The 20520-nt window shown below is 40.8% G+C and overlaps 3 protein-coding genes across 4 annotated transcripts in view; 2 read left to right on the top strand and 1 right to left on the bottom strand.

Moving 5' to 3' along the window:
* The first annotated feature begins 1048 nt into the window (after positions 1–1048).
* On the top strand, positions 1049–1536 carry ins (preproinsulin). Its single transcript, XM_068331509.1, has 2 exons — positions 1049–1235; positions 1370–1536. Exons 1-2 carry the CDS (start codon positions 1052–1054, stop codon positions 1534–1536), a joined length of 351 nt encoding a protein of 116 aa, XP_068187610.1. The 5' UTR covers positions 1049–1051.
* An 895-nt stretch (positions 1537–2431) lies between these two features.
* Positions 2432–10593, top strand: nipal4 (NIPA like domain containing 4). The gene is made up of 10 exons (XM_068331219.1): positions 2432–2655; positions 5107–5211; positions 6673–6810; positions 7013–7069; positions 7228–7318; positions 7425–7585; positions 7786–7953; positions 8067–8146; positions 8228–8440; positions 8532–10593. The coding sequence occupies exons 1-10, from the start codon at positions 2616–2618 to the stop codon at positions 8733–8735; spliced, it is 1257 nt and encodes a 418-aa protein (XP_068187320.1). The 5' UTR covers positions 2432–2615; the 3' UTR covers positions 8736–10593.
* Positions 10594–15970: 5377 nt separating this feature from the next.
* LOC137606344 (glutamate receptor 1-like) overlaps positions 15971–20520 on the bottom strand; it is a 46624-nt gene continuing 42074 nt past the window's right edge. For both annotated transcript variants that reach the window (XM_068331568.1, XM_068331571.1), the window contains exon 18: positions 15971–18248. In XM_068331568.1, coding sequence (XP_068187669.1) covers positions 18030–18248 — 219 coding nt within the window. In that variant the 3' untranslated portion in view covers positions 15971–18029. The remainder of the gene's footprint in view (positions 18249–20520) is intronic.

Genomic DNA, 20520 nt, shown 5'->3' on the forward strand with positions numbered 1-20520 from the left:
GAGTTTATCTGAACTCAGAAGTGCCGCTGAGCTCAGCAGGAGTAGCCGGGGGCAGATAGGTGATCAATATTTGTCTATAAGAGGTGATCGGATCATGTCGGCTCATTAGCTCTGTTTGCTTTACTAAGTGCCGCAGCCAGTCGATCGGAAATAAACGGATTCTCTTAATTTGTGCTGACAAACGCACATTAATGGAGCGGTGGGCGTGTCCAGGTGGAGGTGATGGAGTATAAATGGACAGGAGGCCTTCTGCTCTTCCTCACACCAGCCACCTCTGAAGGCATCTCCTCCTCTTCATCATCACCTCGTCCAGACTCTACAGGTGAGACTTCTCTTCCTCCTCCAGCTACTATCTCCTCTCTGAAATCTTCAGGTGAGACTCTGCTCCTCTTTCTGCACCTCTACGTGTTCCTCACCGTGAACTTCTTTAATCCTCCACCATCTATTACACTCATTCATCTCCTATTGTCCTGCTCTCCTCTGCTATTCGTTACTTACATCTGCACATTCATCACATCTAATTCTATTCTTCTCTTCTCCAGCTCCACATTTGTTCCTCCTTATTGCTCCCATCTATTCCCCTCCTCCTCATTTTTATTTTAATCTTTATTTTTAACTTTGATTTCTTGTCTTATTTTGTATTTTCTGTATTTTATTTTATTTTACAGTGTCCACATATTGTATTTTTATCTTTTCCATTTTGACCTTCCAATACTAATGCTAAATCAATTGGTATATCATGACATTTTGTTCTCTATAAGGACTCTATTGATAAATTTAAAACAGTAAGTAAGAGTAATCAACCAAATTTAAATAATCTATTTAGAGAAAAAATGAAATCTGAACAAACAAAAGTAATGAAGTTGATATAATAACTAAATAATATCTAACTTCTGATTTTTACGTATATTTTACATTATGGCTACTGTTATGAGCTAATTTTAATCCAGGGTTAGAGAGTACAAGATGATTATTAGCACATATTTAAATTGAAAATGTGCCGCATTAAAATAATTAATACATTTTTTTGTGTGTTTAGCTCTCCTCCAGCATGGCAGCTTTGTGGTTCCAGTCCATCACCCTGCTGGTCTTATTGGTCGTCTCGTGGCCAGGCTCCCAGGCCGTCGCTGCTCCTCAGCACCTGTGTGGCTCTCACCTGGTCGACGCCCTTTACCTGGTCTGTGGGGACAGAGGCTTCTTCTACAACCCCAAGAGAGACATTGACTCTCTGTTGGGTGAGAAACATATAAAACAAATTTAGACACCAGCAGTTCAACATTAATCCTAATTTTTTGTTAATTATGGCATCTGATTTTTTTGATTTACCCTCAATCTGATGTTAAATCTGTGATGTCTGTTATTCCACCAGGTTTCCTCCCTCCAAAGGCCGCAGGAGCCGCAGCAACAGGTGGAGAGAATGAAGTGGCGGAGTTTGCCTTCAAGGACCAGATGGAGATGCTGGTGAAGCGAGGCATCGTGGAGCAATGCTGCCACAGACCCTGCAACATCTTCGACCTGCAGAACTACTGCAACTGAACAGAACCTGCCTTCACGTTGGTTAGCCTTGCCTAGCTTAGCATAGCTGTACATCTCGGCTAACTTAGCCTGAACCCTGCTACTGCTAACCCTTGCATCAGAAGAGTGACTTCTTTGTCATCTCTCTAAAAAAAAAACAAAAAAACAACTGCTGTCAAATGAAGTGCTGAAGAAAAAGATGAAATTATTTTTCCTAGAAAATAAACTTTTGTGAATTGAGAACATCAAGTGTTTTTTTGGAGTGGTGATTTTTTTTTCTTTTTAAAATTGTTCTATTTACTATCAGTGATTCATTGTGTTCTTTAAAAAGACTTGTGCGTGATTTATAAAACACATGTAGACAATGGAAGCATTTCAACTAATTCGAAAACCTTTATTAACACAGCTTTGAGTGTGTTGAACTTACTGTTTGGACTTTTAGGAGTATGGGAGGCTATGCAGGTAAAAATTACAAGTGAAGGTATTATTTTGAAACTGTAATTTAATCAAACGTAGTACTTAAGAGAAGAAAACAGAAATGTTTCTTGTGGATATTTTATAAGTAGTAATAAAAATAATGCTGATTACTGATGCAGCAATTGTGGGCGGCAATAATACAATGCTTCCAAGTATTTACAACAAATTTCCACTAATCTTCTGTTAATTGACTAGAATTGTCTAATAGCCTATTTAATATTTATTAAATAGATACTGTTGCTTTTTGTATTTATTTCACTTGAGTCCTTCTACATCAGATTATCGCCTTATTTTCCGTTGTACTTCCGCATTCTGCGGAAGTACAACGGAAAGGTGATACACCTGTTGTTAGATACGGCACTGCCCGATGGGGCGGAGTCAAGCGTCGCTGTGTTTACCTCCTCCACCGCCTCACCGGTGTGTTCAGTTGACGTTTTTCTATGGACTCATCTGTCCGACCCGAAAGAGGGGAGAATCGTTTCAATATGGCTAGTTAAAATACGACACAGAGGCTATAGTTTTTGTCCAGAAATGTGTCAGAATAACTTCTTGCTGGCTTTCTAGGCACTTTAAATAATTTTTTGGGTCTTTTGGTGGATTGTTTTCCTCCTCTGAGAAACACAATGCGAGATGTTCAGCTGGATAATGGGACGTGCAGGAACGGTAAGAACAACTTTCCGTATTATCCTTATAGTTAAAACAAGATGGCGGGTTAAGGGATCATCATCTCCATCATGTTCTGTTGTTAGCAACAGAACACATTAACCTCCGTCCGCCTGCAGTGCTGCAACACTAACACTCGGAATAAAGATAAAGTAAATATTAATAATAATAATAATAATAATAACCCTAGACGCAGTAGCTTTATATAATGTTACCCAAAAAAAACTTTTATAAATTGTTAAATATTGAAATATTTCCGTTAAAGGTGTAGTTTTGATGACATTTCTACGATTTACTGTAATAATATAAAATATTTTGACCCTCCATATTCATGAACGCTTGTTTACCGTTAGTTTTTAAAAAAAATAATTATTTTTTAAAAGAACTAAACAGGATGTTAGCTGTGTCCACAAGGTATCCTGATAAACAGATTTGGATGAAAACAGAAACTGACAGATTATGATGTTCCATGATTTTGTGATTGATCATAATCTGGATCTAATACCACCAGTCTGAAGCTAATAATCCAGATTCAGAGTCATGTACTGGTGAAGGGGTCAAGGTAGATCTGGTGACACATAAAACAGAAATATTCTCACAAATTACTATGAATAAATATAAAAAAAAATAGTAAAGATAATCAGAATGAGTCAGTAAGCATCATCTGATCTGTATTTATTCCATGAGTAACACATGATTTCCTAACATGGAAATGATTAAACCGTTTATCAGTAGTTGCGAAATGAATGGAGTGACTTTGCGGATTTATTTTTAGATTAAATAAAGCCTTTTCTTTCTCTCATAACTGGTGAGGATAATTTGACGCATATCTGGCACCTTCATGTTTTGTTTCCCAGTATTTTTTTTTTCTTTCAGTTTCATCTCATAGAGGTTAGTTACTCCTGAATTTTCTCGCCTGTCTGCTCTTTGGTAGGACTGATCTCCCTGTCTGCACACTCAGCGTTGTTTTGCTGTTTACACTGAGGCCTCACTGTTGACAGAGTAAACACTGAACTCTTCTGCTGCTCATACTGACAGTCCTGCTCCTCATGTTACACTAATCACCACAGTGGTCCAACCCGTATTTCCCAACCCTCACGGGACTGGATTCAACCTGTGCTCGGACGCCCTCAGTAAACACTCACAAAAGTTCTGTGTGTGTTAGTCCGGACAAAGTTAGTGATTTTCGAAATATCTGAGAACTCCTACTTCAAATATTAAAACCGCAATGTTCGGATACCTTAAAATGGGCAAACACCGCACAGATAAATCCTAATTATTAACTCAGTAGTTGTCATTTAATTCTGGACTATAGATGACTTTCTGTCCATTCTTTTGCTTTTTGACACGACCGATCACCTCATCTATCAGTGATCTGACTCTAGGGTGATTGATAAGGATATTTTCTCTCAGGTTAAAAAAGAAGAACAAATGGACTTAATGATCCCCTCAGGAAAATTAGTTTTTCCACTCATAGTCTATATGTGTCGTACGTGTGTATATTTATATGCATATATATAGTTGCTGCTTCATTCACTGTCACACTGAAGCTCCATCAGGTGAGGTGGGGTCTCATCAGGATCCACAGTGAAGGGCGAGGAGAATAACATGTTTGTTTTTTTTTATACTGGCAAAATCTCTAAAGCGGTCATTGAACTCACCAGTGAGGGGTGTGATATCCGCTGCAAACCGTGTCGTTTGCATATCCGTATCACCACCATGACGTCCTACACAGCTGGGACCGCGTGTCTCTGGGATCCGTTAGTGACAAATGTCTCTGGAAAAGTTGTAGCTTCAACCTAACAGTTGTGATGTGTGAAACTACTTGGTTGACTACTGTATGTTTACCTTGAAGGCTTTCATTCAGCGAATTCAGATGTGAAGTCAACCAACAACAACAACAAAAATCCAAGTCTGTCATTCTTTTGGCGTTTGGCAGTTTTTGCATCATTGTGATAGATTACATCTCCATCTCCAGCAGGAGTACCAGCATCATTTTTAGACATGAGGCACGAGTCATGTAAAATCCAGTTGTAGACACACCTGATGTAGCACCACCGTCAGGTCAGAAACTCACAACCTGGCAGCATCGGCTGTACTGTGTTTATGACTCATTATGACATGTTAGCATGCACAACAATAAATCTGTTAAACATCTGGATGTTAGCATTTTCAGTGTGTTTGCATTACACTCACCTAACATAAACTCCGTTTATACACATTGCTAATTAGTCCCACAACAAAGACCCGTCTGTGCACCGCTGTTGTTTGTTTACACCAAACATGTCAGTGAAGCTGCTGCTGCTGGTTCATAATGTAGCATTGTTAGCATCTGGTCTGCCTTTTATCATGTGATTCAAACAATACTTTGAGGGTCTAATTGCAACCAGGAATCACAGTTTAAATTAATCCCAAAATATCAATGCTAATCGGTTCTGGTGGTCTCCCCAGGCTCACTGGTCCGGGTGTGGTGTGGATCTAAGTTTGGAGTGTGTTTGATCAGTGGAGATCAACAGCTGTACCACACACACAACAACAATAGCACTCAGTTAACAGGTAAACACACACAAACACACACACACACACACACACACACACGCGCGCCTTTTACTTGGTGTCAATGGATGAGACGCCCCTGAATGTGTAAACTTGTTTTATCTAATTTAAATCTTCCTGTCTGTCAAAGGAGCATAAAATAAAGACGTTTATGACGTGTTTTTTCAAACACAGCAAGAAAACAAAAAGAGGATCTTTTCTTAAAGCTGAGACTTAAAAAAACATGATCAATATCTCTATATCACGTCTCCACTCAGCAAACAATCCAGGTGTGGCCTCACCTGTATAGTCCCAGCAGCCAATAGAAAACAGGCACTTAAGTTAGATAAATAAACTGAAGGATTAGCAAATACAAAATTGTTAAACAGGAAGAACGGTGAGATGAAATTCACAGAAATATTCACAGGTACATTAATATGCACACATTATTCTTTTATGTTTGTATAACAACTATTTTGTTGGAATTATCAAACATTAAACTGGAAAATCCTGAAGTTAGTCACAATCATTCTGGTTATTCTAAACGCATGTTAAAATAAGCTTGGATAAACAACACAAATATGAGAATTGTACTCACTTTTAAAGGACTGTCTCTGGGGACAAGTGAAATAGAAATTATTTTAATAGTATGTCAGTTAATCTCTGATGAATACGATTATTTTTAAAAGACGTGATTATCTTTGTGGTGGTTTTGTGTTCCGTTCTCTGCTGCGTTACGACAGAGGGAACAATGGCTGTGAACACAAAGGGTTGCTGAAAGGGACGTATTGTATTAAGAGAAATGTAAACGTGTTTCAAAGAAACCCATTATTCAGTCTGCATGGAGGACAGGTGGTGGAAAATAAAGATGTTTTCATCACCAAACGGCGTCAAGATGACGATCAAGCAGAACACCCGTACTCATCATGAATATTTCAGAGGCGCTGTTGCATCACAGTTTCTGTTTCACTGTTTGGCACGTTTGTGATAAGACAGACTTAATGTTTGACAAGTCCTGAAGACAGACATTAAAGCTAGAAGTTGAAGAGTAATGAATGTTCCCACTTTAAATGAGGTCATCCAGTTCCTATTCTGTCATAATGGAACACGAAGAATTCTTTTTGTCGCCAACACCGAGTCTGTTGAGTCCTTCGAGCTGTATTTCAAATATAAAATGTTACCATGAAGAATGTCAGTCGTCTAAATCGTTATTCACTTTTATATTTCGATTTTTTCCAAATCGTAGTTTTTCTGTAGGAAACCTGCTGTAAAAACCATCCAGGTTTCCTTCAGGGAGGAAGGGCGTGTCTCATACTCACTGATGAGGAATGTCAGTGACATTCCTCATCTTAAATGACTCCTGTTATCGTAAAAATCTCTTCCAGTAAATTCTTCAGGTTGATTTCAGGTCAGATAAAGTTGTTGAACTCCAGATCCGCGCCCTCATAAACACACATCAGCTAATCAAATGTTTGCCTCCAGATCTGCAGACAAACAGTTCCTACAACTTGTGGCTGGGTCTGACTCTGGCCCTGCTGTCGGCCGTCCTGATTGGTGGAAGTGTCATTCTGAAGAAGAAAGCTCTTCTGCGATTGGCCAGCACCGGTCACACCAGAGCAGGTGAGGAGAGCTGGATGTGTGTCACCTGTGTGTGGTGTTATGTTTTAAAAGAGGCTCAATGCTTTTGGTCTAAAATGTAGCACACAGAGAGTATTAGTATTAAATTAATATGTGATTAAAAAAAAGCTAATTTATTCACAGAAAATTTGATTGTGTGTGTGTGCGTGTGCGTGCGTGCGTGCGTGCGTGTGTGTGTGTGTAGGTGATGGAGGTCATGGCTACCTAAAGGACTGGCTGTGGTGGGGAGGCCTTTTAACCAGTAAGAATTTTATTCCTGTTTAACTGTATTAAAATATGATGATGGAGCATAAACAGAATTTCTAATGAAGCTAATCCTGTAGCTTCCATCTCCTTTCAGTCTTATGCTAAGCTAGGCTAAACATGCACTTTGACTTTAAAAACTTTTATTTGATGCAGTGGGAGCTGGAGAAGCCTGTAACTTCGGAGCCTACATGTTTGCTCCGGCTACGCTGGTGACACCGCTGGGTGCTCTGAGTGTCCTCATCAGGTAGCACTTTGTTTAAATTCTGCATTATCTGCACCAAAGTATTGGAAAAGGTCATTAAAACTATTTGAACGGTAACTCGACTTAACTGTTAACGTGTGTTTTTCAGTGCCATTCTATCCTCCCACCTGCTGGGGGAGGTGCTGAACGTAGTGGGAAAGCTGGGCTGTCTGCTGTGCGTACTGGGAAGCATCCTGCTTGTTATCCATGCCCCTGAGGAACAGGAAGTGACATCACTACAGGAAATGACCAGCAAGTTATTGGAGCCTGGTGAGGCGGTTCAGATCATATTATTTACATGAACCTCTCTGGTCACAGATAAATAGTTTAAATAATAACCTCATCTTCCTAAATGTTTATTTTACATTTAAACCATTTATATGTAATTTTTGGGGGTATTTTAATAGTTGATTTTTGTATATGGAGTTAATATGTTCATTTGTGTTTTTTGACTTAACTCTTATTGTTAGGGTTCCTGGTCTACATGTCGGTGGTTCTGGTTGTGTGTGCGGTTCTTGTGCTCTACTTCTCCCCTCGCTTCGGTTCCTCCAACATCCTCGTCTACATCAGCATCTGCTCGCTCCTGGGAGCCTTCACCGTCTCCTCCGTGAAGGGCCTCGCCATCGCCATCAACACCGGTGAGATGCTGAACACCGAGAACAGAATGTTAATAAGTTAATAAGTGACATTCAACCCATGTGTTTCAGTCACCCTCCTCATCCTCTTCTTCCTCCTCTTCTTCTCTCTTTAGTTTTGTATGACATTTCAGTGCTTGCTAATCCTCTCACGTGGATCCTGCTGTTCACGCTCATTGTCTCCATAGTAACACAGGTGAGCTGCAACGTTATGTGCAACTGTGTTCAGATGTGATAACAGATGTGTGACCATAAATGCGTGGTGTGATGTGGACAGGTGAACTACCTGAACAAGTCTCTGGACACTTTCAATACGCTGCTGGTCTACCCCATCTACTACGTCCTCTTCACCTCCGTGGTTCTGTCCACCTCCATCATCCTGTTCCAGGAGTGGAAGGACATGGCGGCTGTGGACGTGGTCACGACCCTGGGAGCCTTCCTGGTCATCGTGGTGGGTGTGACCATGCTCCACCTGTTCAGAGAGCTGAAGGTCGGCGATCATGCTTTAGTTCATAGTGAACCAAACCTTCTGTTTCTTGTTGTTTCATGTTAAAGAATAAAATCCGCTCTGCTGTCTCCAGGTGACGATGAGGGAGCTGACCAATCAGCTGTCTCAGCCGGTAGAGAGGGAGAGTTTCACAGAGGAGATTTCAGCCAATGGAAGAATAGAAGAAGAAGGAAAGAGGAATAAAAAAGAGGATAAATACGGACTGATGGACAACATCGTGATAGAGAGTCTTCCTCCGATGAGAGAGGAAGGACCGAGAGTCTTTATCATCAGCTAGAAGTCACAGGTGAAAAGTCACAGGTTTGAGTTTCCTGTCTAGAGTTTGTGGTTTAGTGTCAAAGACTTTTTGAGGTTTGAGTTCATGGCTGTAGAAATCTGATTAAATTCTGACTTCATTGGTTTTAAAGCTGTTAGAAGAAACGTTTAGGATTAATTTCCTCATCAAACAAGGCACAAAATATCTACACAAAGACAAAAAAAGACAACCAAAACAAATAGAAATAAAATAACAATAACAGATACACATAAAATAATGATAATAGATTAAAATAAGGAACATTGAAGAACTACAAAACACATAAAAGAACACATCCGCTTTTAAAAATATTTCATCTAGTTGTGTGTTTAATATATTGTCATGCTTCTATGTAGCGAGACAGAAAAACCCCACGTCCTGAACCTGATCCTGAAGGAGACAAACAAAGGTGTCGACCAATCAGAGACGATCGTGTTCTTTCCTTCTCAGATGTCACCTGATCCGGATCACATTTGCTTTTATGATTAAAATTCTGAACCTGATAGCTGATCTAATCTGACCCACAGGAACTAGTTGTCGAAGCCAGGTGTGACTTACCTACTTGGCATCAAACAAACAAAAGACTCTGGTCAGGTCGTCCAGATGCGACATCTACATGCATTGATTCTGTGTTTTCACTGATTCTAATGATTGCATATTTTAATACTGTAAATTTTATCAGTAGGTCAAACGTTTCAGAGATCTTTCTGTCTGCAGCTGTAAAAAAGCTACGACTTTTATTTTATTCTGTCATTTTGCGGATATTTGTGTCTGATTTTGTTGTGAACTCGTCTTCGCTGACGACGGGTGTTTATGAAGCGCTGGACGACTAAACGAGTTCTGACCAACATTCAGTGTATTTTACTTGAGGAAAGACTCTCTGCTGACTCGATGAAGGCCCGACACCAAGTTGGAGTCTGTCCCTCATGATGAGGCCCTCTGGCCTCTGATGGGGCGTTTTCCAACTGGTGGTCTTGGGTTCTGATGACTCAGTTTGCTGAGAGTCAATCCGGTTCTTGGACCTGTGGTCTGTCCCAAAAGGGAACTCCAGTCCATGACATGAACTCATCTGTGCACTCAGTTCATGTGTTCTGTATAAGCTTCTTCTTCACTGGTTTTGATTTTGTGATGCACTATGTTTCTATGGAAACCACAATACTGAGATGAAGAACAACTGATTGAGAGTTATCACTCTTCTTCCGGTGGTTCTGATTGTGTGCGTCTCCGTTTGCGTGTGTGTAAGTGGATCCTGCCGCTGTTGTTTCACACGTTCTTTGCATTGACTCGCATTTTCCAGTGCCTCAGTGGATGTTTGCAAAAATCAATGATGGTGATAGGATGTGTGATTGTAATCGTCAGTTTGCTGTCCAGCTGTGTTTGAGATGATTCCACAGCTCAGATCTGTGTGTGAAGCTACAGCCGGGGAGCTTAGCTTAGCATAAAGGAGGCTAGTCAGTGACTGACTTAATAAATGACAGGTGCTACATTAACCGTCTGGGTAAACACCAGTGTAAACTGTGATGATAACAGTTAGCTTTATGTGAATCTGCTATAAAATGGGGAAAAATATTCAAATAATCTCTGTTCTTTCCAAACTTTATGCCAAGCTAAGCTAGCGGTCGTAGTTCACTTAGAGGATAGGTGTTTTTATTTGTTCCGTAAATCCATCTGCAGATTTATTCAGACTCGTGGTTTTCTTTGGAAAATGAGCAGTGTTTGAAGTTAAACAGCTCAAAGTTACAGAACTGTTGTTTGTTTTTATGTTTGAAGTAATCAGATGTTTTATTTTATAAGGTTAAGATATTTATATTTTAAATGTATTTCAAATAAAGATAATTCCAGTCAAGGTTTGTAAGAGTTCTTCTATTTTTTGATAAACAGTGATTTCACCTTCAACATAAAGGAGGTTATGCTCATTGCAATCTGAAGTGATTGCAGACAAAAACATTCAAAAATGTTCTTCCACTTGTTGTTTTTTTTGCCTTTCATGATTGTTTGTCGCTAATTACACAGCATGCGGTAAACATTTCCACAGATCTCCGTGTAGGGACTACAAACAAACAAACAAATGATGTTCTACTCTCTGGTGGAGGAAAGTCTGTCATTCTAGATGTATGTTCTTTACCGTCTGGTCCTCCTGCCGTTGACCACCATCTATCATCACGCTCTGCTCCTGCTCTGCTGCTCCTGCTGCTCCTCCTGAGGGGAAGGAGGATGGAGAACGTTGTCAGAGTCGTGTTTTGTCTGTAACCTCAGCGGACTAATTATCCAGCAGTGGAATCATCGAGAGGGAAACTGATAGTCAGGAAACTCAGCGATGCTGCAGCCATTCTGCTCTGGAAGTCCTCCGAGTTTCACTGCAGAACAATTTGAATTGCAAAATAAAAAAACACGCTGCAGCCAGAGAGGAGCGAACTGGAGCTCAATGATTGTGAAGGTAATCTGTAAATAACGTTAGAAAGCGTTATTTATTTATTTACTTGTCAGGAGCTCAAACATGTCTCCTTCCTGTGGAATTCTGTTTTTTTTAAATATGATAAAAGTCTTAAAAACAGTTTCCAGGAGTCTGAGGTCTAAAAAAAACACATCAAAAATAATAATAATGTGATTAAATAAATCTGAAATTGCGAGTTGAAGGCATAAAAAAATATTTTTTTAATTATTTCTTGAAATTTTTGTTCATCTGCTCTAATCGTGGGTTCTGTTTCCTTCAGTTCTCATAACGTCCACATGGCGGCGCTGTGGTCACACACCAGCGGGTCATTACGCAGGTAGAGGAAGCTTTTAGAGATTTAAATCCTCCACCTGTCGAGTCTCGACGTCTTCATGTACTGCAGTGACGTCATTAAGGTTTATTAACGTAACGAAAGGGGAAGTTTGTACCTCAGTGAGCAGCGATCCGGATGCTCAGCGGGGGTTTCGGTGGTGAGCAGATGCTGGAGCCTGAAAGCATCCAGAGGAAGTCTTCATCACTTCACATCATCGTCATCCTCCTCTCACGGTTCCTTCCTCTGAGCTCCACAAACTATTAAAGACATTTCATTGAACCGAACTGTTCCGGTCCGCATCTTCCTCCATGAGCGCATACAAACAATCCCTCCGCCGCTGAAAATAGTTCCCCACGGATGTCCCTCTGTAGCAAACAATAATTTATGTAAAATAATTCAGAAGATATTGATAAGATATGATAGAGCGCACACTTCCAACAAAGTCCAACAGCTCACCTGGCCTTGGCCCCGCCCCTCATACCTGGCTCAGGCCCCGCCCCTCCACAAAGTTTGGTGGAATGAAATGAAAGTTTTGTTTTAGATTAGGGAAAAACCCTTAAAATTATGTTTCTATTATTTATAGGAAGCAAAAACATCTGTTCAAAAATGTATGTTTTGTTTTTTCAAGATTAACAAAATGTTAATACAAAATCTATGTAAATAAGGACCCCGAAACCAAAATAAAATAAAGTGAACAAGCATAAATCCTCCCACCCTTGGACCAGATGACGTCATCACGTTGTTGTTTTTGGACCTTTTCCTGAAATCTGTTAATTCCAACAAACATTCCGGATTATCATCAGACTCATCCTGTAAATTCTGATGGAGGTTTTACACCATGACGATCAGAATAAATCAGCTCCCGCCTTCATCTCTGCCACTCAGTGTAATAATCACAGCTCTATCTGCGGCTGCTGATAATGACCCCCCCTCCCCCTCAACACCCCCACCACAAGTCACTCTTAACCAAAAGCCATAATTACATTTTGCATGCTTTGATTGGCTTTCGTTAATTCCCTGACAGCCAATCAGCCGGCTCCTCTGTCTCGCCTCCATGTTTGACGGTCACTTTAAACCCTTGTAATCCTCCTGGGGGGGGGGGGGGGTTGAACCAGCCCCCCTCGCGGACATAAACACAAAAAGCTGATTTCTTCTCTCCTTCTTGATGCACTTTTCTTTTTCTCTGACAGTTTTTCAACAGATGTTCCTCCATAATTCCTCCACAAATCTTCTTCCACCAGTTGTCATCATGTTGCCATGTCTGATTCTTCTAATCCCTCCATCAAGAGCTCCATCATGCTGCTGCATCAGAGTGTGTGTGTGTGTGTGTGTGTGTGTGTGTGTGTGTGTGTGTGTGTTTTATACAAGCATAATGCGGTTATGTAAGTGTGTGTTGTGATGATAAATCCACCAACACAAACTGAATCAGGTTCTGTTCGGTTTGTTGTCGGGAGCCGTTAAGGGTCAAGGGTCAAATCGGCCTCCAAACTGATAGCGGTGTCTGAAGCACTCAGGATGATGATGTCACTTTATCGGGACCACTTTAATTTTTATTTCAGTTGTTTTTCATCACGCTCAACTCACAAAAAGCCTGAAATAAATCTCCCATCTTGCCCTCACAACGATGACGTCTCTGCATCAGCTTTGAGTTCACACCAGCGGGAGCAAAGGTGGGAGGAGGCCCGTCGGCGCCATTCAAAGCAGCTCCGCCGATTGCAGGCCTGGGGGAGGCGAGGTTGTTTTGATTTGAGCAGCCGTTATTTCCCAGCAGCAGGTTGTGACGGAGGCGACTCCAACCTGACGGAGTGTCTTTAAACCTCCTTCACAGGGGAGGGGGGGACGAGGAGGTTCTCCGGGGTGTGCTGTTATTTTTAATTGGAAATCCACCTCACGTTAATCACATTCCTTTAGATCTCCTCCTCTCACCCCCGGCGGTTTGCTGCGGAGGAGACAGAGAGAAAATGATTAAAGAAATTCATGATCACACTGATTTACTGTATGTCCTCTGTGCTGCAGATCAGTGGAACCAAGAATTTTAGAACAAAAAATAGACTCAGATGAGGATCTTTCTGCTCTAAAGGAACGTCTGAAGTTCCAAAAGGATTTATTCCAAACAAACGTTCCCCAAACAGGACAAAAAAAGTCCATTTATCAGGAATATTTTAAGCAGGAGATTAACCCACATTTGAGTCTCTGCAGAGAATTCCAGTCCAGGTGGGCGGAGCCTGACACCACAGGGATTCACTGACATTCAGCATCAAGTTTAAGACAAAGGTGACTTCATTGCCTTCCTATTAATGTCAAGGTCTGAGGATAAAACTGAAGTGTTCCGGTTGGATTACTGCGGGTCTCAAAGGGTTTTTAAAATCTGATATCTAGAATCTCAAAGTGAAGCTTCAGAGCAAATTAAAAAGATAAAATCAAGAGTTAATCAGATCAGAGTTAAAGTTTTCTCCTGGTTTCTTCTCAGCTCCGAAGACACACACTTCGGGGCGGATTGGTCAGTTTTAAATTGTTTGTAAGTGTGAGTGTGTGCGTGAGTGGTTGTTCCATCTTTCGTGTGGTTCTGCGATGCCCTGGCAAAATGCCCGTAAGTCCAATGGGATAGGCTTCAGCAACCTCCGTGACCCGCAAATGCAGAAGAAGCAGTTTTGAAAATGAATAATGATGATGATAATAATAATAATAATAATAATAATAATAATAATAATAATAATAATAATAATAGCTGTGTCTCCATGTTTCTTTTAAGTTCAGAACAGTGTGGTGTTTTGTCACCTCAGGGATCTCCTCCTCCTGAAGGTAATGGGCCACATACTACTGATCAGGGCCTTTCTGGAGCTAATTGTCAGCTGTGATTCGGCCCCGTCTGTCTCCTTCCTCCCTCCCTTCCTTCCAGGGGGAGTAATGAGGCGTTCTGTGATGTGATGTCCGCCTCAGGACACCAAGCCGTTCAATGAGAGGTCCTGGGAGCAGAAGAGGAGAAGCTAATGGAGAGAAACGAGGACGGGAAGGAGAGTCGTGAGAGAAAGACGGTAGGAAGATAAAGGAGATGAAGAAACAAACGTAGGAAACAAACGGAAGAAGGAAAAGGTGTAGAATAAATGAAGACACCGAGCAAAAGGAGGATCGATGAGCAAAGAAATATAAAAAGGAGTGGAGGAGCCGCGAGGGACGGAGCAGGAAGAGAATCACAGATCGGAAAAGTGTTCGTTTAACAGAACCTTGAAGTTTGACCTCAATCAGTAGGAAAAAACTTTTTTTAATTCTACATCTGTAGTTAAATTTATCATTAAAGATTTCTACATTACAGAAATGTCATAATAGACTTCTCTTATCCTTGATAGACGGTCGAGGAGACAGAAGCATAAAAACCGTCACCTTACAAATTTTATAAATTATTTTATATGTCTTGCTACAGCATTTTTATTAAATATTAAATTGGTTGTCAAACTGTTCATGCAGCCATTTTTACTCACTATTTATCAAACGAACAGTTTCCTTATTGTAGGGTTTTGTTTCTGGATAACAGTCAAATTTCTGAAAATAAGGTTCACTCTTTTTAAACTCTGCATCTTGATGGCATCGACATTTTGTGCTTTCTTCTCATTTTCTGGAGCGTTGAGAGACTGAATCTTCGGTTTCATCATTGTGATGAAAAAAAAAAAAGATTATTCTGCAGTGGAGAAATTGATTCTGCTGCACGACGGTGGAGAAACCACCCCCACCCCCCCCCCCCTTGTTCTGAGTGTGAAGAGCTCTAATGTGTCTTATGTCCAGCTGGAAGTAGGAGATAAAATCTGATTGAACTCATCTTCTGTCGGCCGGTGGTTTCACAGCATCACAGATGATGTCGTTTTCAGAATGTGACAGATGTGGGAAATATGTTTGCCGACTTCTTTGAACACAACCTGACCCTTCAGCATCAAAACCCGAGCAGCTGGAAAATATTTTGACATCAACTGTTCTGTGAGGGCGTTGCACACACGATGAAGATGTCGCCATGACGACCTCCTTTCTCTTAGATCAGCCAGACGGAGAAACACCTTCTGATTAAACGACAAAACCGCCTTTCAGACATGAATTTTTGTTTTTTCTGTTGTTTAGGTCTAACAGTCTTTTCATGCGTCTTTACCTGACAAAGCGATTCAAAGCACAACAGAGTCGCTTAGCAACAGGTGGAGCAACGTGACGCTAACAAAACAATGCTAGTTGATGCTTTGTCAGCACAAAACCTTTTTAAACCTTGAACAAAAATGAAATCAAAGATTTGAAAATGACATTTTCATTATGTCGCCTTGTTTCCATGGCAAACTTGGCAAACTTTAAGGTCAGAAGCTACAAGACAGTAAATGATCAAACATGGTGGATGCTCTGAGAACATGAACAAACAAGACGGGAAAAAAAACTAGTCGAGTTTATGTTAAGAGTTTTTATTAAATAGTCGCTGATATGAATGAAATCAACAAAGATCCAACTGATTAGAAACTGATCAATAAAACAAACAAGTGTAACTCTGTGCGTCTCTCGTGTGAACATTTTAATCCTGATGTTTGTTCGGTATAAAAGGTTTGCGACGCTGCAAATGTGACCAGTCCAAAAACACTGCAGAGAAAGAAAAATGGCCGATGGCACCAGAACGCAGAACTCATTCAAAACATCACAACTTGGTCCTGATTCCAAATGATTTCATCATAACATTTTTAACCCTGTGTTCAATGAACTGATTGTAAAACGAAGGGAAAAAAAGACTGAATATCAAAACGAAGGGAATTAGAAATAAAGGCTTGACATCTTAACCCTGGATGAATGAAAGGCTGCTGAAGAGCATCAAGATAAAGGTGACCGCAAAGCTCTGGAAAAAGAGTAATGCAAACAAATAGGAACCTAACGCGATCTGGATTTTGGGATGAAACTCAAAAATTCAATAATATAAAACAAAGTAATTTAAAAACCGTAAAAAAAAGAAATAAAAGGTGAAAAGAATCTGGGTGTGTTAGTATCAGAGGTTTGTCCGTCACCTGGTTGCTTCCACCTGACTGGTGACGGTTTTCTTCTTGGATCTGGCTGCTAATGGCTGCTAGCTACTCTTGGTGATGATGCTAATGCTAAGCTAAACTTGGTTAAAGGCACCTTTGATACAGCTGAAATGAATATCAAAAGCTGATTATCAAAAGTAATGAAATGATTAATTTAACTAATTATTTTTTGTCCCTGCAGGAGTCATCGACTACTTCAGGGACCTACAGCCTGTGGGATTTTAAATTAATTTTTCTGTTTAGCATCTAGTTTTGTTTTGTTTGTTGCATGAGGTGAAAACAAGTTTTTTTTCTTTCATAAATTTATGTTTATTAGAGGAAATAAATTAAATGTACTGAAAGGATTTCTGGGAAGCTAAAAGGATGCGTCCGTCTAGAGGGGATCCACATGAAAGAACACATCCAGGAATGTTTTATTTCCACTTTCCTTGGAATTACAAGATATAGATATAGCACTTCTTGATATTTTAAATATGAAGGGATTTCCATGAACGCTAACGTGGGGGCGGGATGTGGGACGGGTTGGTGGAGGTGCCATTAGTTTTTCCCTTTTTCTTTGGATGTCATATTGTTGTTTCCTCGCCGTTTGATTTGACTGTGATCAGTTTTGTGTGTGTTTGGGCTTCATTCACATCATAAAGACCTCAAACAATAAAACACTGAAATTAGCCACAAAATAAACCAAAAAAAAAAATAATTTCTGCAGATATTTCACACTAAACCTGCATTATGATGAAGGCAGCTGACTGATGAGGCTTTTCCTGAAGATTATCAGCAACAACTAAAGTGTTTGTGTTAAACATGCTCAAATTCTGACACTCAAAACTCTCATATGTCAAAGTGGCATTCAGTGTGGGTGTGATGAGGCCTTCAGTGTTGCTGCTCAACTGGAGGAAGAGGAGAGAAGTGAAGGGTGGGATGAGGAAAAGAACGAGTGGGTAATTCAGACGTTTAGAAAACAAACCCTCCGTTTCCCTCCTGGGTTCTGTCAGGATAAGTTGAGCTGAAACAGCTTCATAGAAAAAGTACTTTGATATTTTTTTTGTTCATTGAGCCCAGATGTTCGTCTTGCAGGAGGTGTCTGACTCTGGCTCAGGTGTTGTGTTCAGGAGCAGTCCGTTCATCAGAGCTTTATTGTATTCATCCAGTCAGATGAACATGAACGTTCCTTGTTTTGCCTGCCTAACATTTCCTTTGAGTCTTTTTTCTCTCCTCTTATATAATTTTCTTTTACTTCTTCACCTCTTTTTTCTAACATCTCACTTCCACCTTTCTTTTTCCTTTCATCCTCCCTCCATCCATTCTCCTCCTTTACCTTTGCTCAGTTCCCACTTGTCTCTGGTCTCGTCCTTCCTTCATCCATCATCCCACCTCTTCTTCTCCTCCTCCTCTCTCCCTTCTTTCTCCACAAACAGACAGATAGACAAACAGACGGGAGCATTCTTTCCAATCAGGAGTCTCGGTTTTGATCACATGCCTGTGGAGGACAGTCCAAGGCCGGCAGCTTTGCTCATGCAGGGTAAACTTTGAGCTCCGACTTTTGGGAAATCATGCGCCACCACACGGCCATTCTCGCCTCCGAGTCCTGATGCTCCTCCTCCTCCACCAAAACCTCCGGACGCCGTTCCTCCTCCTCCTCCCATCATCCCGCCGAGGCTGGTGCTCATCATGGCTGCATCAATCAGCTCCTAATGGAGAGAGGAGAACACAAGCCTGTTCAAAATTTAAAAATGTATTGATCAACATGCTTTGATGTCCAGGCAGTCCATCAGGGGGCGCTGTGATGAGTCCACAGCAGAAATCAGGTCAGAGAAGAACTTTGCTTTTATTCCATATCGAGTTATTGTATTCCATATTTTTTTAATCTGTGTTTCAGAGCATCTTTCTTGAAGGATTTCCTGTTAAAACCTTTTTTGTCCAGATCTCTGTCCAAAATTAATAAAACAACTGAAAAAGTTAACCATATTCATCGGGATAGCTCTATGTTTTGGAGCTACCCTACCCATAATGCTTTTATGAACATAAACAGGAAGCATTGATCAAATCTGAGTTGTGACTTGAAACCTGCGATTCTGCATTTCCTGTTTGAAGAGCAGCCAACAGGAAACCACGTCTGGGTCAACGAAGAAGAGGAGCTAATAGAATATCTCTACACGTAAGCCATCAGAATGGATCACACCGATTCTGAAATCATATCTGTTATTCCTGATTTGAACCAATTAGTGTGAACCATCCTGATGCACCACTATTTGTGCACTACAGATCATCATCCATCCCAAATCTGTTATTTTTGCTTCATATCATGAAAAGTTAAAAATGGGTCAGTTGCATTATTGGAACACAACCCTGGGTTTGTTTGAAGTGGTTTAAATACCTGTGTGTATTAAACCATCAACAGTGAGACTTCTCTCAATAAAACTAATGATGTGGATCCAGGGTTCCTATCCTGGATCAGGCCTCTGAGGCTCCCATGCTCCCTTGCTGTTAGCCGGCATCAGCAGTCATGACACAGATTGGTACAAATAAATCCCAGGCAGCTTTTTCATCCAAATGGTTTCTCCGTCCTGTTTCACCTCGAAGTCAACAGTTTACAATTCACCTCAAACGCTGGGAGCTACGGGACTCAGCCTTCCTTAATATAGGGTTTTATCGACATCATCAACTCGTGTCGTATAAACGGCTGTTGATGTTGTCGCCTGCTGGCAGAACGAACACCTGGCAAAGCGTTAGACCACACAATTATGTTTAGCCTCTCCAATAAAAGAAATTCTTAATGTGTGAATGGTTGGGTGGAATAGTCTAATGAGAATCTATCTCTTCGCATTCTAACGCTGCAATCACTGTTTATGTTTCTCCTCTTGAAGCCCCTGAGTTTTTATGTTGTTTTACGTTTAATGCTTAAAAATCAGAGGGTAAAGAAAAGATGGGAGTTTCTGATGCAGCGATAAGTCGGTGTGTATATTATTCAGGACAATGGAGGGATCACAAAAAGCCAAACCTGATGAAAACACATCCAATAGTCCTCTCAAAACCTCCAAAGGAGAAACCAGGCGGTTGTCATCTGTTGACATCGAGACCATGGGTTACACTCCCATGAGCCTCAGCAGAAAATAATCAAGTTGTTTTCAGAACATTATATCGGATAAATGTAAGGATGGCTGACAAGGAACACACCTGTGGAGGCACATTTATATTCCAATGTGGGATTTTGGACAAGACACCAGAATTCCAAAGGGAGGACTGATATAAAGCAAAGTATCGTCTGCATAACTGTTTGGTCGATCTTGTTTGTTTCCAGTTTTCTCCACAATTTAAAGATATTTACGATGAATTTCTTCTTCTTTGATTGAGCTGGTAATGGCTACTCCTTTAGTAGTTGGAGAGTTTTTCCTAATCTCTGATTCTACATTTGAATGGTATGGAATCCGACCGCAGGTACAGAGGAGCTCCATTCACAACGCCTCCAGGGCGCCTCCATTCGCAGGTTTTGAGAAGGAAACCCCCGGCAGACACAGAAATTGCTGGAGGGATTAAAAATCTCTCACAGCTGCCCAGTGAATGCTCCAGATAAGAAAAACAAAAATGGATGGATGCTGCAACCCTTATACCGACTGAGGTGCAAATTTAGCATCTAGCTGAAAGTGGCCCACAATCCTGCCTGTTTTATTTTTATTTCTATTTTACTGTCACAAGTTTTGTTATTGCAGCATTCAGAGAGTATTTTAAGTCTTTGTGCACAGATATACGTACATCGGAAGAGAATAACACAAGTCCAGCAGAGATGAGAGTTGAAGATTGGTGCAGAAAAACGCTCTAATGACTTGCTTGTTCATCCCGGGTACAAACTACCCGTCTGCAATGAGGCGAGGCTTCATCACACAGAAGGAGACGACGAAGAGGAGCTGGAGAGCGGCAGCGGATCGCTACAGTTCAGCTAAAGTACTTTCAGATGGCAGCGAA

The sequence above is a fragment of the Antennarius striatus genome, chromosome 13 (assembly GCF_040054535.1).
Source record: "Antennarius striatus isolate MH-2024 chromosome 13, ASM4005453v1, whole genome shotgun sequence".
Taxonomy (NCBI): Eukaryota; Metazoa; Chordata; class Actinopteri; order Lophiiformes; family Antennariidae; genus Antennarius; species Antennarius striatus.

Excerpts from the sequence above, each read along its gene's own strand:
- ins (XM_068331509.1), top strand. The coding sequence starts at position 1,052 with ATGGCAGCTTTGTGGTTCCAGTCCATCACCCTGCTGGTCTTATTGGTC. Across the intron at positions 1,236-1,369 it reads AGACATTGACTCTCTGTTGG|GTTTCCTCCCTCCAAAGGCC; the intron begins GTGAGAAACATA and ends TTATTCCACCAG.
- nipal4 (XM_068331219.1), top strand. The coding sequence starts at position 2,616 with ATGCGAGATGTTCAGCTGGATAATGGGACGTGCAGGAACG. Across the intron at positions 2,656-5,106 it reads TAATGGGACGTGCAGGAACG|GCTCACTGGTCCGGGTGTGG; the intron begins GTAAGAACAACT and ends TGGTCTCCCCAG. Across the intron at positions 6,811-7,012 it reads CACCGGTCACACCAGAGCAG|GTGATGGAGGTCATGGCTAC; the intron begins GTGAGGAGAGCT and ends GTGTGTGTGTAG.